The sequence below is a fragment of the Haliotis rubra genome, unplaced genomic scaffold, assembly GCF_003918875.1.
Source record: "Haliotis rubra isolate DU_JTF1 unplaced genomic scaffold, ASM391887v1 Scf14, whole genome shotgun sequence".
Classification (NCBI taxonomy): domain Eukaryota; kingdom Metazoa; phylum Mollusca; class Gastropoda; order Lepetellida; family Haliotidae; genus Haliotis; species Haliotis rubra.
The window spans coordinates 4,431,809-4,454,184 of NW_025765336.1; the positions used below are offsets into that span (position 1 = coordinate 4,431,809).

Here is a 22,376-nt window from a genome sequence, read left to right on the forward strand (position 1 = left end):
TGTAACTTTATAGGAAATTATGATAAAAAAGTAGGTACTACTTAAAAAAAAATTCATCTGGGTATTTAAGAATGTATGATAAGGCATCAAGAAAACAGTTTTTTATATAGGTCAAACTCCATGCAGAGAAAGTGAAACACACTGCAGAGGAGCTTGGCTCCAAGCAGAGGGGCTGGAGGTGTTGTAAATTTGCTGCACTTTTCTTTGAATTTAAGCTTTATATTACAATTTCCTCAATGAACATTGTTGTGAATCTTGTTTGTTTGGTATTTAACAACTATTATCATAAGTTTTATTATAGATTACCCATTATTCGATGTAGATATGCTTCTGATGGTCATATTGACATCATAGCAGACAGCACATTCATTGAGATGGATTTACTTATACATTTAATATCATACACCATTTTTTGGAGTAGTTTAAGCTGATGTATATTCTAACTCAACAAAATTCATATCTCAATAATTACCATTTCCATTAAATTGACATTATGGGCAGGAAGAAGACTTCATGTAAATATGCTGGCAAATGTGTTGTCTCCAATGTAAACAAGCAGTGGATACTACTCACCTAAAAACTTGTTCTTCATCTGTATCGCTTGTAGTTGGCTGCTGCTTGATACCATGTTATAGAAATAACCGATTTTAACCCCTTTTGCACAGTGGGATTTTGGTAGACTTTTTTTCTGTTGATAACCATACCAAGTAGAAGTGAAAACCACTGAGAAACCTTTTGTTAGAATTTTTCAAGGGTAGTGTGGTGTGATGCGTATATTCCCCCGTCTAAAGCACTTTACATGAAATTTGATGTCACATATCGCGCGTGCATTTGTGCACAATGAACTTACTTACTTTTTGCATGCTTTTTGACACCTGAAGTTCACACACCTGGTTTTAAAATTGAAGAACGGTTGATTATTGTCCTGCCTCTGAATGTTGTGGAAAACACTTGAACTTCAATCTAAACTGCGCGTACGTCATGCACGGCATCAGAGTCCCTGCGCCATGGGTATGTTGGAGACTGGAATGGCCCGAAGAAAATGGTCTTATAGTCCGTGAACTTTTCCAAGATGACTGAGGTGTAGATTCTAATTATATAGCTTCTGTTACGCCCATTGCAAGTGTAACCTCAGGTCATGCACGAGAATCACATGCCAATGTTACCTGTTAGACATTCCATCAGTTGTTATTACTCCATGACTGTTGGTTTAACAGTTGTTTTACGCCGCACTCTGCAATATTCCAGCTATATGGTGGCGGTCTGTAAATAATCGAGTCTGGACTAGACAGTCCGATGATCAACAGCATGAGCATCTTTCGATTTAGGATACGATGACATGTGTCAACCATGTCAGCGAACCTGACCACCCCGATCCCTTAGTCGCCTCTTACTCTAAGCATGGATTACTGAAGATCAATATTCTAACCCGGATCTTCACGGATCGAACCCGGGTATAGCGAACGGTTTAACCACAAGGCTACCCCAGACCCCTGTGATGTTTTGATGACAGCAGATTAGACGAGTCAGCATTTATGTTTCAGGAACGGACAACCAGTACCTTGAAATAGATCCAAATACTGGAGAACTTAAAGTCAAGGCCAGAATAGACAGAGATAATGGAGTTACCTTCCTTGATGACCTGACCTTGACCGTGACAGATCTTGCAGGTCACAGTGCAAGCGTCAACTTGAACGTCACTGTGTTGGACATCAACGACAACGCCCCCGAGTGTACACAGACTGTGTTCAAAGTCAACATCACTGAAGGGGAGCCTGATGGTAGGACGTCACTGATGGTCTTCAATTCTTATAATTTTTATCACTGTTTTGCCTTTTGTGCTCAACGGAATCTGTTTTGGTGTAAAACTGTCACTGGGTAGTCTCGCTTTTTGACGTTTTATGCCAGAGGCCTACTTGAACAAAGCGACCTTTGACATCGGCGGCGGCGGCCATGTGTTTAAGGCATACGAGTGAGGGAGTTTAGTTTTACGCCGCTTTTAGCAATATTCCAGCAATGTCACGGCGGGGGACACCAGAAATGGTCTTCACAAATTGTGCCCATGTGGGGAATCGAACCCGGGCCTTCGGCGTGACGAGCCCTCGCTTTAATGACAAGGCGCCCGCCCGGAGTGCGGAAGGTTGCGGGTTCGATCCCCGACCGCGTCATACCAAAAGACGTTAAAATATGGTACTTGTTGGTTCCTGCCTGGCGCTCGCCACTAATGGGTACAACGAGGACTGGTCTACACGGTGTCTGAGTGGGGTATTCATGCGGACGCCTTAATTATTAGGCTACCCACCGCCCCTTTAGGCATATGAGCAATGGTCTTTGTGCAAGTTGGAACCTTTCACGCCTTGTTGGCAGTAGAAATACAATTGATTGAACATCGTTTGAACAAAATTTTATTACAGAAACATCAACTTCATTCACCCACGTGACGGGATCGTGTAGGCGACCCCACCGCCCCCATGTGGAGCGGTTTTCAACGTTGCGTCCAAGAGTATTGGAGCTATAACGCGAATAGCGCGCGAGCCCCTGCTTGTCTACTGATATACTAACCTGACATACAACAAAAAGTACTCACCTTTTGTTACTTAAAAACGGAAATATTTTCAAAAGTATATTTTGTGTTCACGTTGCCAAACAACCTAAGAGTGTCGTGAAACATTGCTACGTTGCCAGGTACCAGGTGTGTAGTTTCTTTTGTACTTCAGTTTATGTTGCAGCTGAACACTATATTGACTCCAAGCCGAAAAGACCCTTGAAGATCCTTGTTAGAATTGATCTTCAGTAACTCATGCTTGTCGTAAGAGGCGATTAACGGGATCGGGTGGTCAGCGTCGCTGACTTGATTGACACATGTCATCGTATCCCAATTTAGTTTAGTTTTATCGCATTCAGCAATATTCCAGCTACATGGCGGCGGTCTGTAAATAATCAAGTCTGGACCAACCAATCCAGTGATCGACACAATGAGCTTCGATCTACGCAACTGGGATACAATGACATGTGTCAACCAAGTCAGCGAGCCTGACCACCTGTAACAACACACATGGGCTACTGATGGCCAGTTCCAGCCCGGTTGGTAACAACAATTACCGAATGTCATAACTAATGAACACCAAGCTTTTCAAGCAAACTTTCGTTGCTCAATCGTCGGATACTTTTACCGTTAGATTGGGATCCATCAACATCAATCACATTAACCAAACTGTAGAACTCTTCTTCAGTTTCAGCCATGTTGTTTCAGGGTTGGTAGCCACATTACGTTGCTACGACAACGACTCCGGCGCCAACGGCAATTTTTTCCTGCCCATCCCTTACGTTGACGACGGTGCTCTTTTTTCGTTTTTATTTATTTTAAAATTACAATCGAAACGAAAAACATTCACGCCAATAATTCTCGGTACATTATTTTGTTCAGGGTTGGTAGCCACGTTATCATGTTACGACAACGACTCCGGCGACAACAGAAATTTTGTCCTGTCCATCACTGACGGTGACGACCTTAACTACTTCAACCTGGTGGGGCTGGAGGTACACGCTGTCAGCTCCACCATCGACTACGAGAGTATCGACACTTCTGTTCCCTACATCGTCACGTTAGGTGCCGTCGACCAACCCACGACCGAAGCTGCCAAAACCGGCGCTGTCACAATCATAGCTCAGGTACTTGTTAGGGATTCTTTAGATTGTTTCACAAATCAAGAGTGCGCTTTTTCAGGATACGCAGGATGTAGGTGAGAGAGATGCGACTAGTCCTTGTCTGAGGCCGTGGGCAAGGCTGGGTAGCAACAAGTACCATCTTTTAATGTCTGTTTAATATGACGCGGCCGTGGGTTCAAACCGCCGACAATTCGTTCTGCGGTCGGACACTCCATCCAATAGACAACGGAGGAGGTCCTATAGGTCAGCGCCGTGATATTGCTGGAATATTGCTAAAAGCGGCGTAAAACTAACCTCACCCTATAGGCCAGTTACAGTGAGTGAGTGAGTGAGTATGGTTTTACGCCGCTTTTAGCAATATTCCAACAATTTCACGTCGGGGTACACCAGAAATGTGCTTCACACATTGTACCCATGTGGGAATCGAACCCGGGTCTTCGGCGTGACGAGCGAACGCTTTAACCACTAGGCTACCCCACCGCCCCACTACTACACAGACTGTTATATGTATTATACATCGTGTACATATGATTGTTATTATTTAAAAGATGTGCAGTAACAGGACATCTTCATCGATATAAACATAACCTCACGAAGTCAATACAATTCATGGTACAATGAGCAATGTGAACATTATATCACGAAGTCAATAAAAATGTCAATACAATTCATGATACCTTCATAGATGTGAACAGTATATCACGAAGTCAATACAATAAGGCAATACAATTCATGATACCATCATTAATATGAACATATATCACAAAGTCAATACAATCAGTCAATACAATAAAAATCAATTAATGATACCATAATCGACATGAAGTCAATACGAATCATGATACGTGTCTTAAAATTCAAGATTTTACCGGTCAACGAGTTCGACCCGACATGGGTGTCTCCCGCGCCTGCAGGAGGTCAGTTTCCGGATGTAACAATACCTGAAGCAGCAGTGACGACGAGCATCGTGACCTACAACGCTACCGACGATGACGACGGTGACCATGGAAAAGTCACTTATAGTGTTACATCAGCTACAACGGGTAAATCTTTATCTGAGTCCTCATGGAATACGTTTTCAGACACTTTAAAATTAAACGTCAAATGTTTTAATTTGCTTTTATTCTCTAAAGAATAATATAGGTTTTGCGTTTTGAAATGGTCACCATGAGCCATATTGTTTAACTGATGGAACAGGAGTGTTGTGTTTATATAATAATCCTAATTATATTCTTCGCACCTGGTTGGAACCCTGAGTGTGTACATAATGTGAGTGAGTATGGTTTTACGCCGCTTTTAGCAATATCCCAGCAATATATCACGGCGGGGGACACGAGAAATGGACTTCATACGTTGTATCCATGTGGGGAATCGAACCCGGGTCTTCGGTGTGACGAGCGAACGCTTATACCACTAGGCTACCCAATCGCCCCGTACATAAAGTGTTCAGCATTATCTTGGATACAGCATGTTAAACATGACATAAAAACAAACATGTAAAACCCGAAAAACATTATATTTCCCACTATTGTTTTTTCTCTCCTGACTTATCCCTGCCTTTTAGTGATGTTGACACTTCGGTGTATAGTTTTATTAACTCATCAAGCATCCAGTCGCCCACTCGTGTGGTGATGTGATCGCTTGTGATTAAAACGATATTTCAGTCAAAATTATCAGTTATGTTATTTCTGGCTGGCTTTCTGTGAATGATGGGGAAATTTACATGAATTGAATTTTTAGCCAGTGTCAGGGGGAACCAGTTGAAACCATTGGTCGAACGACCAAGACAAATGTGAGAGTTCTTTGAGCCGAAGGTTTCTTGATTGCAAGGGTTCCTATCGCGGATTTGAATCTATACTGTTAAATATGTACAATAATTCTCATTAACGGTTTTTCTGCCGCATCTAACAGATTCTGTGACGTGAAATCATTGTCAGTGTTCCTCTTCCTTTCAGCCGAAGGCAGCGACGCCTCTAGTCTGTTCCTCGTCGATCCTATCGTCGGCTCACTCTGGATGACGGCCACACCAGACGCCGACACAGAGACAGGAGGAACAAGCAGATATGACGTCATCATCTCTGCGAAAGACGGGGGTGAAAGGTCAATCCAGGCCACACAGACCATTCACGTGACCAACACCAATGACAATCCCCCTACCATCTGGGCGTCAGTTTTTCACCATGACATACCCGAAGACACAGCTATTGGCGACATTGTGTTCACTCTTGAGGTCAAGGACATCGACCTTGACACCGTGACGTCATCAGTGACAGAGGGCGCTGATTTGTTTAGCTTTGACGGGACGTCTGTGACAACGACGGGCATTTTAGACTTTGAATCTGTCAGATGCCATACCATTGTGATCAGGTATACAAGACAGTAGATATTTTTAGACTTTTTACTGTTAGACTTCGAGAGTGAACGATGACGTATAGTGATATTAAATCATTACTAATGTTTGGATGTTTTTTAAGACTTTCATGGCATTGTACCAAAGTGAAACCTAGTATATCCTACTATTAATACCCAGTGGATAATCGGCGTAGGACCGCATTTGTTATTACAAGCTTGTAGTAAGGGCGGCAAGCCATTGGGCCCGTAAGTAAGTCACGGCGCTTCGCGAGACCTTAGTACTTCCGGTGATAAACAACGTTTCATACCTTTTCGAATGGTCTCGTGGGTGTCAGTTGACAGTAAAGAACCAATAATCCTTGCAAAATAACAAATTTCCGATCTAACCATCCCAAAATTGGCCAACTATTACGACTGTGACAGCCGAGCATGGTCCGGTATAGTAAAGTCATATTTGGCGGTCGCACAATTTGGAACCAGAACTGGTCCTTGAATATACGCTTGTCACCGGTAATCCGGTACCGGAAGTAAGCTGGATCCCGTCTCGCAAATCGCAAGTTGGCGCGCGCAAAGGGAGCCGGGAACCAGCTTAGTATCTAAAGTAGCGCCCTGTGATATCATATATGACCTAGTTGAGAGCGTGATATGGTACTCTGACGCAGTAACTCGGTGCTCATTCATTCGCGCATAATTAAAGGGACCGTTCATAATTTATGGCGAGGTGTGTGTGTGCGTGCGTGTGCGTTTGTTTTGATGATGATTTTAAGAGCGGTCACCCATTTTGTCGGGGGGTGGGGGTGTCATCAATTTTGTACATAAATTTTACATTGTACACTCTTTCTTTAACCATAAGTTATGAACGGTCCCTAGCTTGATCGTGGACACTTATTGGTCCACCACGGTGGAATCCTTAAATTGGCATCATGGACCCTAGTTAGAAGCGGTGTTCTATAGATTTTCACACCATAGTGATCCAGGTTATAATAACCTGGGACGGTGGCGTACCCTAGTGGACCCGGGTTCGATTCCCCACATGGGTACAATGTACAAAACCCATTTCTGGTGTCAGGCTTGGCAAAACTGCGTGTCAACACGAAGGGTGGGAGTCTAGGTTAGACAACCCAGAGGTCGTCGGGATATAGACTGAACACCTGAGACTCAAGAATAAAGTCATTACATTATGCATTGCTTCTTGTTTAATCATTCGTATGACTCGCTAACATTCTATTCCATTACTGACTGTTCCGACAGAGCAAGTATTAATATCGATGTCCCATATTTTAGTGCATCTGACGGCCTCCATGATGTCAACGTGACTTTGACGATCAACGTAACAGACGTCAATGACAATTCACCGGAAGTGACGCTTCACAGCTCTGTATCTATACCGGAAGAACTTCCGGTGGGGACTGTAATTGGAGGGGTGTACGACGTCATCGACAAGGACGACGACGACAGCTTCAGCTTTGCCGTCAGCGGTACGTATAGAGAACAATAAATTTGAAAGTATCGATGTAGCCTCGAATATGTCTTTTTAACTCATCATTATATCGGATTTGTTTGTTTCGTTTGCACATTGTTCAGATGTACAGGAGTATTTATGAAATGTGTTTATATATGTGAAAATAAGGTCGCAGATGTAATGACTTTCAAAAGACCTTGAACTCTTTGACAAATATGAAATTAGAATCTCAAAATCTTTCGGGTTTATTGTTGCAAATTGTGAAAATGGATTAATTTGTTGCATGCTTGTATATTTCTGAACTGATCACGAGGAGACTTGTCCAGATTATTTTGTTTTTGTGTACGTGAGGGAGTGAATTTAGTTTTACACCGCACTCAGCAATATTCCAGCTATATGGCGGCGGTCTGTAAATAATCGAGTCTGGACCAGACAATCCAGTGATCAACAGTGACCTTGTTGTGAAAGTGATACGGTACCTTGACGCAGTAGCTCGTTGCTCATTCCCATAGACACCAGACTCTACGCAGTTGCGATACGATGACATGTGTCAACCAAGTCGGCGAGCCTGATCACCCAATCCCGTTAGTTGCCTCTTACGACAAGCATGGGTTACTGAAGATCAATTCTAACCCGGATCTTCACGGTTTACGTGTGTACGTCGAATACGCTGGCCACCTTAAAAAGTAAACCATCTCTTTGTGACAGGTTCTCACAGCCAGTATGTTGAGATTGACTCGTCAACAGGAGAACTGAAGGTCAAGGCCAGGATAGACAGGGACGGAAGTAGCGGAGTTACCGTCCTTGATGACCTAACCTTAACTGTAACTGACCTTGCGGGACACAGCAGCAGCGCGAATCTCAACATCAGTGTGTTGGACGTCAACGACAACGCCCCAGAATGTTCACAGACTCTGTTCAAAGTCAACATTACTGAAGGGGAGCCGGACGGTAGGACATTACTGATGTCGTCATCACTGATTTTTAACACTTCATTCATATTATTTTCATCACTGTTTTGCTATTTGTGTCCAGTTGAATCTGCTTGGGCGGAAAGGTGTGAGCGCCCATAAGCCAAGCCTTTGTAAACCAATGCAATTTGCTTTTTTCGTTTTTATATTTTTTGAAATTACAAAACGAAACGAAATAATTCACGCCAATAATCCTCAGTATTTTTGTTCAGGGTTGGTAGCCACGTTATCATGTTACGACAACGACTCCGGCGACAACGGAAATTTTGTCCTGTCCATCACTGACGGTGACGACCTTAACTACTTCAACCTGGTGGGGCTGGAGGTACACGCTGCCAGCTCCACCATCGACTACGAGAGTATCGACAGCTTCTGTTCCCTACATCGTCACGTTAGGCGCCGTCGACCAACCCACGACCGAAGCTGCCAAAACCGGCGCTGTTACAATCATAGCTCAGGTACTTGTTAGGGATTCTTTAGGTTGTGTCACAAATCAAACATGTCTTAGGTACAGTTCCGGGGTCCATGGTCCCATATTGACATAGCATAAGCGGTAGTCGTAGCAATAGCAATACTGTCGAAAGGTGCCCAAGACATATTGGTCGGGTGTCCCCTGGTCTCCCAGATCCTCCCCGAACACAAACCAACAAATATAAAGTTAATTATGAGAATCAATTGATAGCTGTTTATAACGCTCCAGAAATACATTGTCTAACATCGTTGTATCGAACTTATCGTTGTCTCGAAGTAGAACCTACGTCTACGTCTACTGTATATTCCTTTTTAATTCATCATTTTTCGATTGTGTCCAAATCCGATAACTCGAAGTATTTACGGTAGTCAAACTCGAAACAACGGTGTTTGACTCTAATATCGGTTTAACCAGATAGAGCAGTGATCGATGGATTTGATATGGAGGAGAGATCAGTCAAACCACACAATACAACCCTTTGACTCGAGCCAGGAATCCGGATGGAATTCTTTTCAATTCTTGGTCCCTTAAGGTCGAAACTCATAATTCAAGTTAAAGCGTTTCGCCACGCCGAAGGCCCGATTCTATTCTCTAAATATATACTGACGTTCATAATATTTCAATTAAAACCATAAATATTTCGCTAGCAATGTTGTAATTGGGTACAATATCTGGTGTTTTGGAAACACTTGCACAATGTTTGTGACAAGGCAGAATCAAAACACTTTTTAAAATATTAATGCTGTTTTAAAGAAAACATTTTACCAAAAATCAAATGAACGTCAGTTTACATTCCTAAAATTGGCATAAAACTAAACTCACTCACTCAGAGTGAGTGAGTATGGTTTTACGCCGCTTTTAGCAATATTCCAGCAATATCACGGCGGGGGACACCTGAAATAGGCTTCACACATTTTACCAATGTGGGGAATCGAACCGGGGTCTTCGGCGTGACGAGCGAACGCTTTAACCACTAGGCTACCCCACCGCCCCCACTCACTCGGAACTTACGTTGAATAAATACGAGATATATTAATTTTCGTTTTGGGGTACCATTTTGTCACTGGATTATCGTCAGCATAATTGACGTCAGTATGCCTTTTACTTCTCCCGGCAGATCCAGCCCCAGAACGAGCACAGTCCGGTGTGGACAACTCCACAGGTGTTCATTTCTGGTAGCTTCCCTGACCTCACTCTGCCCGAGGACACACAAGTTGGCTCTGATGTTGTCAAGGTCACGGCCGTCGATGATGACGCAGGCGAAGATGGTGACGTTATATATGAGATTACGTCAGTGACTGATGGTATGTGTGAGTGACTGTACAAGGTACGGATTGTTCCTACATGGTGGTTGTTGAGACATAAAACACAGCTGGTTAATTGTAGAGTACTCCAGCAATGGGAAACATACGACTTCAGGACACCACCTTGACATGTCCCGACATGTACATGACACCAACTACAAGGGCAAGGTCACTTTATGAGGTCAGACCTAAGGTCAAGGTAACTAATTTTAAAAAAATGTCTCCCGATATATTTGAACATGGATTGAGGAGATATTGGCATGTTGTTTTACGCCGCAGGCAATATTACGGCTTTGTCACTGCAAAACGTTTCAGACAATCAGCCAATGACATTAGTCACAATGACACTTCCAGCCAATTCACATAGTGCAACCACCCGATCCACACTACAATCGGAATTTATTGCACATGGTCTTACTTCCAGAAACTGGAGTTGATAGAAGCAGTCTCTTTTTCCTGGACAAGTCGACAGGTCTTCTTAAAACATCGGGCGTCCTGGACAGAGACCTAGCAACGGGTGGCGTTGAGTACTTTGAAATCGCTGTAAAAGCCAGCGACCAAGGAACAACTCCCAACTCCATAGCGACGAACCTAAAACTGACTCTGACAGGGGTGAACGACAACGCTCCCGTCTTCAGGAACGTTGCGGCAGAGGTGACGGTCAATGAGACGGTATCCCCAGGAACTGACATCTACAAACTGGAGGCAGAGGATTACGACGGCGACAGCGTCGACTTTCAGATTAGAGGAGGATCCGCCATCTTGTTCCAGGTGGTAGGATCTGATCTCAGACTTCTACAGGAACTGGACTATGAGACTCAACACTGCCACACTGTAGTGTTCAGGTAAAGATGACCCGTGAAGTTCCGGGTTAGCATTGATCTTTAATGTGACTTCACTCACTCGCTCACTCGGATAAAGATACAGAGAGAATGATCGGTCTCAATTGTCTACCAAACCGATAACATCGGACGTACCCGTGAAGATCCGGGTTAGAATTGATCTTCAGTAATCCATGCTTGTCGTAAGAGGCGACTAATGGGATCGGGTGGTAAGGCTCACTGACTTGGTTGACACATGTCATCGTATCCCAATTGCGTATATAGATGTTCATGCTGTTGATCCCTGGATTGCCTGGTCCAGACTCGATTGTCTACAGACCGCCGCCATATATCTGGAATATTGCTGAGTGCGGCGTAAAACTAAACTCACTCACTTGCTCACATCGGACGTATTAGGCAAAGTAGTGCCTCAAATTATATGAGTGAGTGAGTGAGTTGGGTTTAAGCTATATTCCCGCAATATCGCGGCGGGGAAAACCAGAAATGGGCTTCACACATTGTACCCATGTGGGGAATCGAACCCGAGCCTTTTCATCGTGATGAGCAACGCTTTAACCACCAGGCTACCCCACCGCCCTTCACAAATTACATGAACCAGGGTCCCGATCCTCAAAGTATACGTAGCAGTGCCACATGCGTAACCCTATGATAAACTATAGAGTTACGATAGGTCGTAACATTACGAATGCTTTGAGGATCGGAAACCAGTACTTCGCGACAAGGGTATATACGCCGTTACGTCTGAATGGAATGCCAACGGGTTCTTCTAAGTGCTGTAACTCGCCATGCAGAGTTACGTCCCTTGAATAACTAAAAATAGTCTTGAATCATTTCCAGTTTTCGATGCCTGATTTTTTCCTATAAAAGTTCACGTCAACGGCGATGTCAAAGGCTTTTTTCCAACACTTCGCTGACAAACCATAATATATAGCTAAAATACATGTTTGATTGTTGTTTAACGCCTAACTCAAAATTTGTGACGGCGGTTTTGTACATAATCGAGTCCGGACCAGTGACTGACATCATGAGCATCAATTTACGCAATTGGAAATTTACGCCCTGTAACAAAGAAACCCGCCAATCTGACCATCCTACCCCGTTCTTCGCCTTTCACAAGCACTCCAAGAGGGTGGGGTTGGATTGGGGATGGGCCTCGGCTGCTGTTTTAAACATCCTCACCCATCCTTCAGTCCGTCTCAGCACTGCATCCTCGTCACGCCGAGGTGCAGGCGTAAAAATAAACTCACTCACCTCAAATGATAGTGAAACTAGATACTGATACACATTATACAAACACATTTGAGAGGGTTTTTAAGTGACTGCTTCATCGGCTTCTGCGCAAGTTATTGTTGAGGTGGTTAAAGTGTTGGCTCATCAGCCTTCGTAGTCTATGACCTGCACGTAGAGGATGTCCCCGTCAAGTCGGAACAATCCGTCGTTGTTGCCGTCGAGACTGTTCGTTGGTTCCGTTGTCGGCGTCGGTCGCAGTGAATGTTAAGATGAGACTTTCTGGAGTATAAGAGAAAACGATCATGTCCATTTTTATCACATATTTGGTAACATTGAACTCAAGCGTAATCAACAGGAGACAGTGGGTAGCCTAATGGTTAAAGCGCCCGCTCTTCACGCTGAAGACCCGGGTTCGATTCCTCACATGGGTACAATGCTCGAAGCCCATTTCTGATGAAACTAAACTCACTCACTCACTCAGCGCTGCATCTGTCAAATTATATATTATATATGATATGTATTGAAGTTATCGGAAGTTATCGGTTAAGATTCCTCTGACTATCACGGCTATAGAATCCATGCAATGTAGATGAGATACAGAGTAATATAATCACGATGTTGTTGACTATGGAAAGTTTACGTTACGTTTACGTTGTAATTACAATATAATGATTTTTACAGTGCGACAGATGGCACATACACTGCAAACGTCTCCCTCACGATCAACGTTGGCAACGTGGTAGACGAGGAACCTGTGATAACGTTGATCCCACCCCTGGTACTCCTCGAGGAACTTCCAGTGGGGATGGGTGTGGGTGGCTTTCTATCTGTCGAGGACCCGGATGAAGGAGACAGTCTCACCTACAGTATCTCAGGTGGGAAACTAATTACAAATGTTTACTAGTATGTATAAAGCTTTTATGAACACGCTGATACGTGCTAGTTCGTGCGAGCGTTGGGGTGGTGGGGTAGCCTAGTGGTTAAAGCGTTCGCTCGTCAAGCCGAAGACCCTAGTTCGAATCCCCGCATGGGTTGATTGTAGCCCATTTCTGGTGTTTCCCGCAGTGATATTGCTGGAATATTGCTAAAAGCGGCTTAAAACTAAACTTACTCAGTATAAGGTCCGTACTATTGATACCCCCACCATTGGTACAATGTGTGAAGTTCATTTCTGGTGTCCACCGCCGTGATATTATTTAGATTTTGCTAAATGCGGATTAAAACTAAATTCATTCACTCACACTCTATCCATATGCGTGTAAGGATCTTTTATATATATATATGTATATTCTCATACTGTGGTTGCAGGCACGGGGTCCGACTATTTCACCATTGACAGTTCCACGGGGGCGATCAGCATTGCTAAACGGATTGATCGAGACATTCCAGGAAATGTGACCCTTGTTGATGACCTGACCTTGACCGTGACAGACTCTGCGGGCTTACAAGACTCGGTGGCCTTGAACTTCTCTGTGGTTGACCTCAATGATAACACACCTGTATGCGGGGTCACTACTGGCCAGGTGACTGTGACGGAGAATACAGCATCAGGTAGGGATCAAACAGTTCTGTGTCACATAAATCTGTAAATGTGCATAAAGTTGGTGCAAGACTGCATAAGGTGAAATAAAAACACGTTACACATATATTGATGGCAATGAAACAAAACGAAGATTTTTTAAAAGTTTCTTACTTAAAAGAATTAATATTGATATTCCAGGTGTTGTGTTGTCCGAGATTACTTGCAATGACGTCGACAGCGGTGACTTCAGCACCGTCGCGATGTCCATCGACAGCACCAGTGACCCTAATGGTAACTTCCAACTGTCCGGCACTGAGTTGATTTCGGGAGTTAACGCTGTCGATTATGAGGCCAGGGAAAGTACGGATTACATGCTGAACATCAAGGTCTTAGCGATAGACAATCCCAGCGGAGACATTCAACTCACAGCGACATCTATAGTCACAATCAAGGTAGATAACTCTCTTACAGAACGTACCCACACCTTCATGAACTTTTTCCGAATCGATGATCGGCGAAAGATATTGTTATTTTATCATGTTTTATATATATTTATATAAGTAGAATTATAAGAATGGCTCGGATACAATGAACGTAGCAATGGATGAGCTTTCGTGGGATTGAGTGGGAAATGGATTTTCTCATCGCCCCCATGAAGATCCCGGTTAGAATTTGTCTTCACCAACGCAGGCTTTAGAAAGACGACTAACAGGAGAGATAAGTGACGCTCGTTGACTTGTTTAATGCATGTCACCGTCTTCCAACTCATGATGTCAAGCGCCAGCTTACCAGAGCCAGGACCCGTGAAGGTCCGGGTTAGAATTGGTCTTCAGCAATGACATCGGTTCCCAATTGATGCTCATGATATTGGTCACTAGATTATCTGGTCCTGACTCGATTATTTACAGACCGCCGCCACATAGCTGGCATATTGCCGAGTGCGGCGTAAAACTAACTCACTTGCTCACCAGAGCCAGATTTACAGACATCCGTCGTATTGCCAGAACATTACTGAGCGCGGAGTTCCACCAACAACAAAAGGAAAAGCATTGTCGTAATTGTTCGTGGACGACATTTATGGCAGTGATCTAATGCGGAATCGATGACTTAAACTCCTCAATGTGTCAGTTCACAGGCTTCACGGATACGACCTTCACTAACCAGGACTTCGTATACTTTCTCATAACCCGTGAAGATCCGGGGTAGAATAGGTCTTCAGCAACCCATGCTTGCCACAAAAGGCGACTATGCTTGTCGTAAGAGGCGACTAACGGGATCGGGTGGTCAGGTTCGCTGACTTGGTTGACACATGTCATCGGTTCCCGATTGCGCAGATCGATGCTCATGCTGTTGATCACAGGATTGTCTGGTCCAGACTCGATTATGTACAGACCGCTGCCATATAGCTGGAATATTGCTGAGTGTGGCGTAAAACTAAACTCACTCACTCACTCATAACCTGAAGATTCATACCCAACGTTATAGAAAGCGTTGACCGATCTGCCCTAATATGTATGACAATATGGCTGTCGAAGATGAATTTCATTTCATTTGGATTGTCCTTACTATAATGTTATTAGAAATAAATTCATTCCAAAATATTTTCATCACTACCCTTCCCGAGAAAAACTACAACAACTTATGTCTTCAACAAATGTTAATATTTTGAAGGGACTCGCACTGTATTTGAAAAGAAATCTTTTTGCAAAATGATCCCCCATATTTTGCATTAACATGATTTCATGTGTTATATAAACCTGTTTATCATTTCTTGTACAATATAACTATTTCTACATGTTTTACCATTGTGCTTATCAGAAATAACCTGTAAGCATTCCACACAAAAATTTGAATTTCAACAGTTTGTAATCTGGGCCACGAGGCCTCCAATACTGAATAAAGACTTAAAGACTTACACCCCCCACCAAACTAACATTCGTTATGACTTTCTGTTTGCATTAAAACCAAATACACTTGCTCACACTTGCAGTTTTATCTTTATCACCATACATATTTGAATATTATGAAATCGAGTTTAATAAGCCCCGAATATAGCTGTCCTTTATTTTAAATTTATCAGCCAGGACAACGATAAACAAAAGAGAAACTAAACTAGCAGCCTATGCTGCATGTTAACTGCAGCATTTTCGTAATTATAACTTCAGTGGAAAGGTGAGGTTAGAATAAGACCTCTGCAACATGAGTGAGAGAGTATGGTTTTACACCGCTTCTAGCAATATTCCAGTAATATTACGGCGGAGGTTACCAACAATTGGCTTCACACATTTTGCCCATTTGGGGAAACGAACCCGGGTCTTCAGCGTGACGAGCGGACGCTTTAACCACTAGGCTACCCCACCACCCTCTGTAACAAGAACTGCTGTTAAGAGGAGACTGAATTTGATTGATTGCCTGTCATCGTTCAACGATGGCTTGGGTCGATGCTCATGATATCAATCACTGGATTGTTTGATCCTGGTTCGATTGTTTACAGGCCGCCGTCATAGAGCTGAAATACAGCTAAGGTCGGCGTGACACAATATTCAATCGTATCTTTTGAGGTGAGGGTGAGGTGAGGTGAGGTGAAATTGGGTTTAACGTCGTGCTTGAGAATATTTCGCTCATATGACGACGTGCATGCGTGTATGTGTATGTGCGGCTCCTTGTACTAGCCCAGACTTAAGCTGGTTTTATAGTGCTAGCTCACTGAGATACCATGCCGCAGTGAAGCATGAATACCCCACTCAGACACATTATGCTGACTCCGAGCCGACCAGTCCTTGTTGTACCCATTAATGCCGAGCGCCAGGCAGGGACCAACAAGTACCATATTTTAACGTCTTTTGGTATGACGCAGTCGGGGATCGAACCCGCGACCTTCCGCTCTCCGGGCGGACGCTCTAACCACTACACCACGGAGGCGGTTCACATCTTTTTGAAGTCTTATTGAACAATATAATTTATGTTTTCGTAAATTTGAAAAGAATTTTTAGTTTGTTTTGTGATATACAGGTCCTCCCAGAAAACGAACACACCCCGGCGTTCACATCTCCTGTCTTAGATGGAAGCGGGTTCTTCCTAGACGTTACTGTGTCAGAGGACATCACCATGGGAACGGTTGTGGCGGCATTCAACGCCACAGACGGTGACCACGGTGACGATGGTCGGGTAGTTTATGCAGTGACGTCCATCATAACAGGTGAGACATGTATAAAGGCTCAGTATGGCAAACCATTAACACATGCTGATTACAGACGTCTAGCATTTTATATTGGCACATGAGTAATTAATAACAACTTGGGACTCTCAGATTGTCAGGCCAAGTGCTCCAACTTGAGTGAATGAGTCTAGTTTTGCGCCGCACGCAGCAATATTCCAGCTATATGGCGGTGGTCTGTAAATAAACGAGTCTGGACTAGACAATCCAGTGATCAACATCATGAGCATCGATCTACGCAAGCTCCAACTTGATATTATTTATATTTGATCTATTCTTTATGTAGTGAGTGAGTATGGTTTTACGACACTTTTAGCAATATTCAAGTCAATATTTCTGGGGCGCCAGAAATGGGCTTCACACATTGTACCCATGTTTGGAATCGAAGCCGTGTCTTCAGCATGTCGAGCGGACCCTTTAACAATTTGGCTATCCCACCGCCCTATCTTTATGTAGAGACACCTATGATACATTTACGTCCAATGGCGGGTAGCCGAGACTGGTTATTCTCTGGCATTGACGTGTTAGGTTCGTTGTGGTTCCATTGATCGTGTCGCTATATTTTTTAGATTCTGGAGCCCAGGTACCTGGAACGTTTACAATAGGCGCTTCAAGTGGCGAGTTGAGAGTTTCCGGACAACTGGACGCTGATGCCGTCACAGGCGGCGTCAACTACTACGTCGTCAACATCACTGCCACGGATGCAGGCTCATCCCCTCGCTCTACCCATGGTGCATTGCGCGTCTACGTCACAGGATCCAATGACAACCCGCCCGTATGGAATATCACTGTTCTGGAAGTTGATGTTTATGAAAACGCCAGTGTCGGACAGGACGTCGTCTCTCTGATGGCCGATGACGTCGATGGAGATATCGTGACCTTCAGCACTTCTGATACCAAGTTCAAGGTTGACGGGTCAATGTTGAAGGTCGACCAGCAACTAGACTTCGAACAAGAGCGTTGCCATGCTGTTATTATAAGGTGAGACTACTGATGTCAAAACAAAATCGTTATGTTGTTGTTGTTGCTGTTGTTGTTGTTGGTGGTGGTGGTGTTATATCATGATGAATAAATTTCAATTCACAATGGGTCAATTACGCCTTCCAAAAATACCTTGGTCCAATCCATAAAAGCGATCTTATGCTTAGCCCAAAGTTCGCTTTGTGGGACGACCCTATATATGTTCATTTATATCAAACCTCTTGACTTAACCAGACACTTCTATGATCTGTTTCACTGAAAACTTACAAAGGTCACAACAATGCCGAAATATGTTTTGAAATTAAATCTGAAAATATGTAGTCCTTTTTTGAAAATGTTTCTTTGTTTCAAATGCAGAAAACAATAGATGAGACGAAGACTTAACAATGATTAGATTATGACAATCTTATTTATTTTTGCCATAGTGGTTTGTGACAAAGTGTCATCCGTAAATTATTATGTAAATATAATTAACTAAGATACCCGTGAAGATCCGGGTTACAATTGGTTTTCAACAAACCATGCTTGTCGTAATAGGCGACTAACGGGATCAGGTGGTCAGGATCGCTGACTTGGTTGACACATGTCATTGTATCCCAATTGCATAGATCGATGCTCATGCTGTTGATCACTGGATTGTCTGGTCCAGACTCGATTATTTACAGACCGCCGCCATATAGCTGGAATATGCGTAAAGAGTGTGGCGTAAAACAAAAAAAACACCAAAATTATAAACTAAGATCCGATGACGCAAAAAAAGATTCCGAGGCACAAATAAGATGTTATGTTTCCGGGATCAGCGCCACTGATGGTACATACACAGTGAACCAGACTGTCGTGGTCCACGTCCTGAACTCAAACGACAAGACTCCTGTCGTCACGGTTACCAAGGTGATATACATTCCGGAAGAGATTCCAGTGGGGACGGACGTCGCGAGAGGCTACATCGTTAGTGACGCTGATGAAGGCGACACCCTCACCTACAGTCTACAAGGTACAGTTTAACTGACTGTGTGCAGTCTGTTTAATGTTTCACTTCAATTGTCTTATCACCGTTGGGCAGTAAGAGAAGGACCGTTTAAAAGGGTATTGTTTTCTAATTATGTTTGAACAAAAATGATCTTTAATATTGCTGCTTGGAAACTAATGGCTGACATGATTTATTAAATTAACTGCTGTATAAACAATTACTACTCGCTGTCACTAGGTAGCGCGCGTGTGTGTGCGTATGTGTGCGTATGTGGGCGTGTAATATACTGATATTTTTGCATATCAAGGCTGTATACGTTTCAGAAGCTTTCAAGGATGACTAGAAGCGTTTGAAGCAGTGACTAGAAGCGTTTGAAGCAGTGACTAGAAGCGTTTGAAGCAGTGACTAGAAGCGTTTGAAGCAGTGACTAGAAGCGTTTGACTCAAGCAAACGTTCATATTTACAATGCATTTTGGGACTCTTTTTTTTCTTTTCATTTCATTATTCCTTTTCACTATCAACGAATTATCATTTCAGCTTCCTTCCCATGCTGCATTAGGATCTTTCAATTTCCATCTCACGTTTTTGAACCTTCTTTTCAAAATTTCAATTTCGTATTATCGAATTCTGCGCAATTTTTGGCTTCAAATTACTTAATAACTTTCTTGAGATGCTTGTCGTTTATAGCATTACTTTATTAGTTCCTGTATTCACCATTTACCAAATTTAATTCCTTGATGTTGCTGAATTAGGTGCAGATAGTGGTCTTCTGGCAATAAACAGTTCGACAGGGGAGATCACTCTCAAGGAAGCGCTCGACTACGAGAATTTAGCGTCGGTCAATCTTGACGTTGTGCTTCTAGTCGGAGACCTTGACGGGCATGTGGCGACTCAGGCGTTAGATATCGTCGTCATGGACGTCAACGACAATACGCCAGTATTTAGCAAGGCAGTGCACAGCGTATCTGTGGCAGAGAATTCCACTGGAGGTACGATAAAATAATATTTGAACATGAATTAATGTGAGAATCTATGTATGCGTTGGGGATACGTTGACATGCATCAATCAGGTCAACCAACGATAAACACTTATCGAAATTGTGTCCCTTGGTTCTGAAATAAATAAATAAATAAATAAATGAATAAATAAATAAATAAATATGTTCACAAACAACAAGAAGTGATTCATATACAAAATACACGAAAGACTTGATCGAGGAGAGTTGGGGTAGCTAAATAAATAAATAAATAAATAAATAATAAAATATGTTCAAAAACAACAAGAGGTTCATATGCAAAATGCACGAAAGACTTGATCGAGGAGTGTTTGGGTAGCTCAGTGGTTAAAGTGGTCGCTAGTCACGCCTGGGATCAGGCAATTGGGATTTGTAACAGCAATACTGACGAACAATAATTAAATTGTTGTGGTCTTGGGAAAATCACAGAGCTAGACGACGAGTGTCAGACTCTCCATACAGGGTACCCGTGAAGATCCGGGTTAGAACAGGTCTTCAGTAACCCATGCTTGTCGTAAGAGGCGACTAACGGGATCGGTGGTCAGGCTCGCTGAGTAGGTTGACACATGTCATCGTAGCCCAATTGCGTAGATCGATGGTTATGCTGTTGAACACTGGATTGTCTGGTCCAGACTCGATTATTTACAGACCGCCGCCATATAGCTGAATATTGCAGAGTGCGGCGTAAAACTAAACTCATTCACTCACTCCATACAGGGTCGGGTACACCATTTGTAATCGCCTCAGGAGGATACTTTGAGAATTATCAAAGATCTGGAAACATCACATGAAGAATATTTGCGTCGGAATAACTTTCGGAAATCTTCCGAAAACCTACTGCACATCTTCACCAACCTTCCAATTTATTGGTACTTTTCAGTAAACTTGTGTTTCACACTTAAAATGTGACACCCATTTTGAAACCTACCCTTATTTTTGTGCATCGCTAGCTAATAAAGGCACTGCTACATACTTATGTAACTTAATTTTAAAATGTTTTCTCTGATGATGCATTGCATGGAAGGCTGGCGGAGACAGCAATGGTCAATAAATTTCAACATAAAAATCAACTTAAAGATATTAATCATCATTTCAACGGATCGGTATAATTGGTTTCCGAATTCTTTAGAAACTCTACTGCTAACCCTCACTGCGACCGATGCCGACAGTGGAACCAACGGTCAGTTTACATTCAACATCAGCGACGGCAACAACGACGGCTTGTTCAGACTTGACGGGGACGATCTGTATGTGCAAGTTGTGGATTACGAATCGGCATCGTCAATAGACTTCACGTACTCCTTGACGGTCACCGCCGTCGACCACGCAGCCGATGCAAGAACAGGCGTCACCGTCGTCATTGTGGAGGTAGGGGAATTTACTAATGAAACGATTATTACTGACATATGACGCTCTCAAAATAATAGATACAAATATCTTTGAAATATAAAAACATGATCTATCCGACCATTTTTGTTAAGATCTACCCCGAGAACGAGTTCGCCCCCGTGTGGAGCAGCCCGTCTGTGGACGGTGCAGGACATTTCCCTGGTGTGACCGTGGATGAGGATGTAAGCCCTGATTATGACGTTGTCACCGTTACAGCGACTGACGCGGACCTCGGAGAAGACGGTGAAGTGACGTACAGTATTACGTCAGTTGTGTCAGGTACAGCGAAAATGTGTACAACTTCGAGGGTCATGAACAGTTAAAACCTTTGCTATATTCAAAGTGGTTTTTTCTCGAGACATAAACCATGGCCCTTATTTTTCAAAATTATATCAATTCTTTACTGATTCTTCTTATAACCTCAATTCCTACAACTGCAAATGAACGTCGTCTATTTAGATTATCAACTCATTCGTTTCAGATACGAGTGTCAACATTCCAGGGGTGTTCATTATCGAATCTGGAACCGGTAAACTTAAATCCAGTTCTAGTTTCGATTTTGACCAATCGACAGGAGGGGTCAAGTATTATGACGTCACGATCACAGTCTCCGATAAAGGGAACTGTACCGAAGACCACTTCAGCAGTTCAACGTGTCAACCTCACCAACGTCAACGACATCGCGCCGGAGTTTTCGAACGACACCTACACCGTCAACGTAGCCTGTACCGATGTCGTGGCATCGTCACTCGTGACGTTGTCGGCAGATGACGAGGATAGTCCCTCCCTTCTTTACGAAATCGAAGCAGGAACAAATCCCTATGTGTCCGTTGACAGCGTTTCAGGGGAGGTAACTCTCATAGCCTCCCCAACAGGTGTCGCTGTGACAGACTTGGTCCAATCGATACCATTACTAGTGTCAGACCAGGGTACCCCGAATCTTCAGGGAAAAGGTCACCTACTGGTGCTCTTTGAAAAC

The 22,376-nt window shown here is 43.3% G+C and overlaps 1 protein-coding gene across 1 annotated transcript; it reads left to right on the forward strand.

The window, feature by feature from the left end:
- The first annotated feature begins 1,007 nt into the window (after nt 1–1,007).
- LOC124268808 (protocadherin Fat 4-like) lies at nt 1,008–21,720 on the forward strand. Its single transcript, XM_046703828.1, has 19 exons — nt 1,008–1,011; nt 1,545–1,781; nt 3,428–3,672; nt 4,532–4,712; nt 5,625–6,036; nt 7,306–7,499; nt 8,192–8,434; nt 8,667–8,845; nt 10,044–10,230; nt 10,655–11,075; nt 12,984–13,177; nt 13,611–13,853; nt 14,023–14,276; nt 16,837–17,023; nt 17,611–18,022; nt 18,823–19,016; nt 19,745–19,981; nt 21,138–21,376; nt 21,490–21,720. Exons 1-19 carry the CDS (start codon nt 1,008–1,010, stop codon nt 21,718–21,720), a joined length of 4,494 nt encoding a protein of 1,497 aa, XP_046559784.1.
- The last annotated feature ends 656 nt before the right edge of the window (nt 21,721–22,376 follow it).

Excerpts from the sequence above, each read along its gene's own strand:
- LOC124268808 (XM_046703828.1), top strand. Across the intron at positions 13,854-14,022 it reads GACGGAGAATACAGCATCAG|GTGTTGTGTTGTCCGAGATT; the intron begins GTAGGGATCAAA and ends TTGATATTCCAG. Across the intron at positions 21,377-21,489 it reads TCACCGTCGTCATTGTGGAG|ATCTACCCCGAGAACGAGTT; the intron begins GTAGGGGAATTT and ends ATTTTTGTTAAG.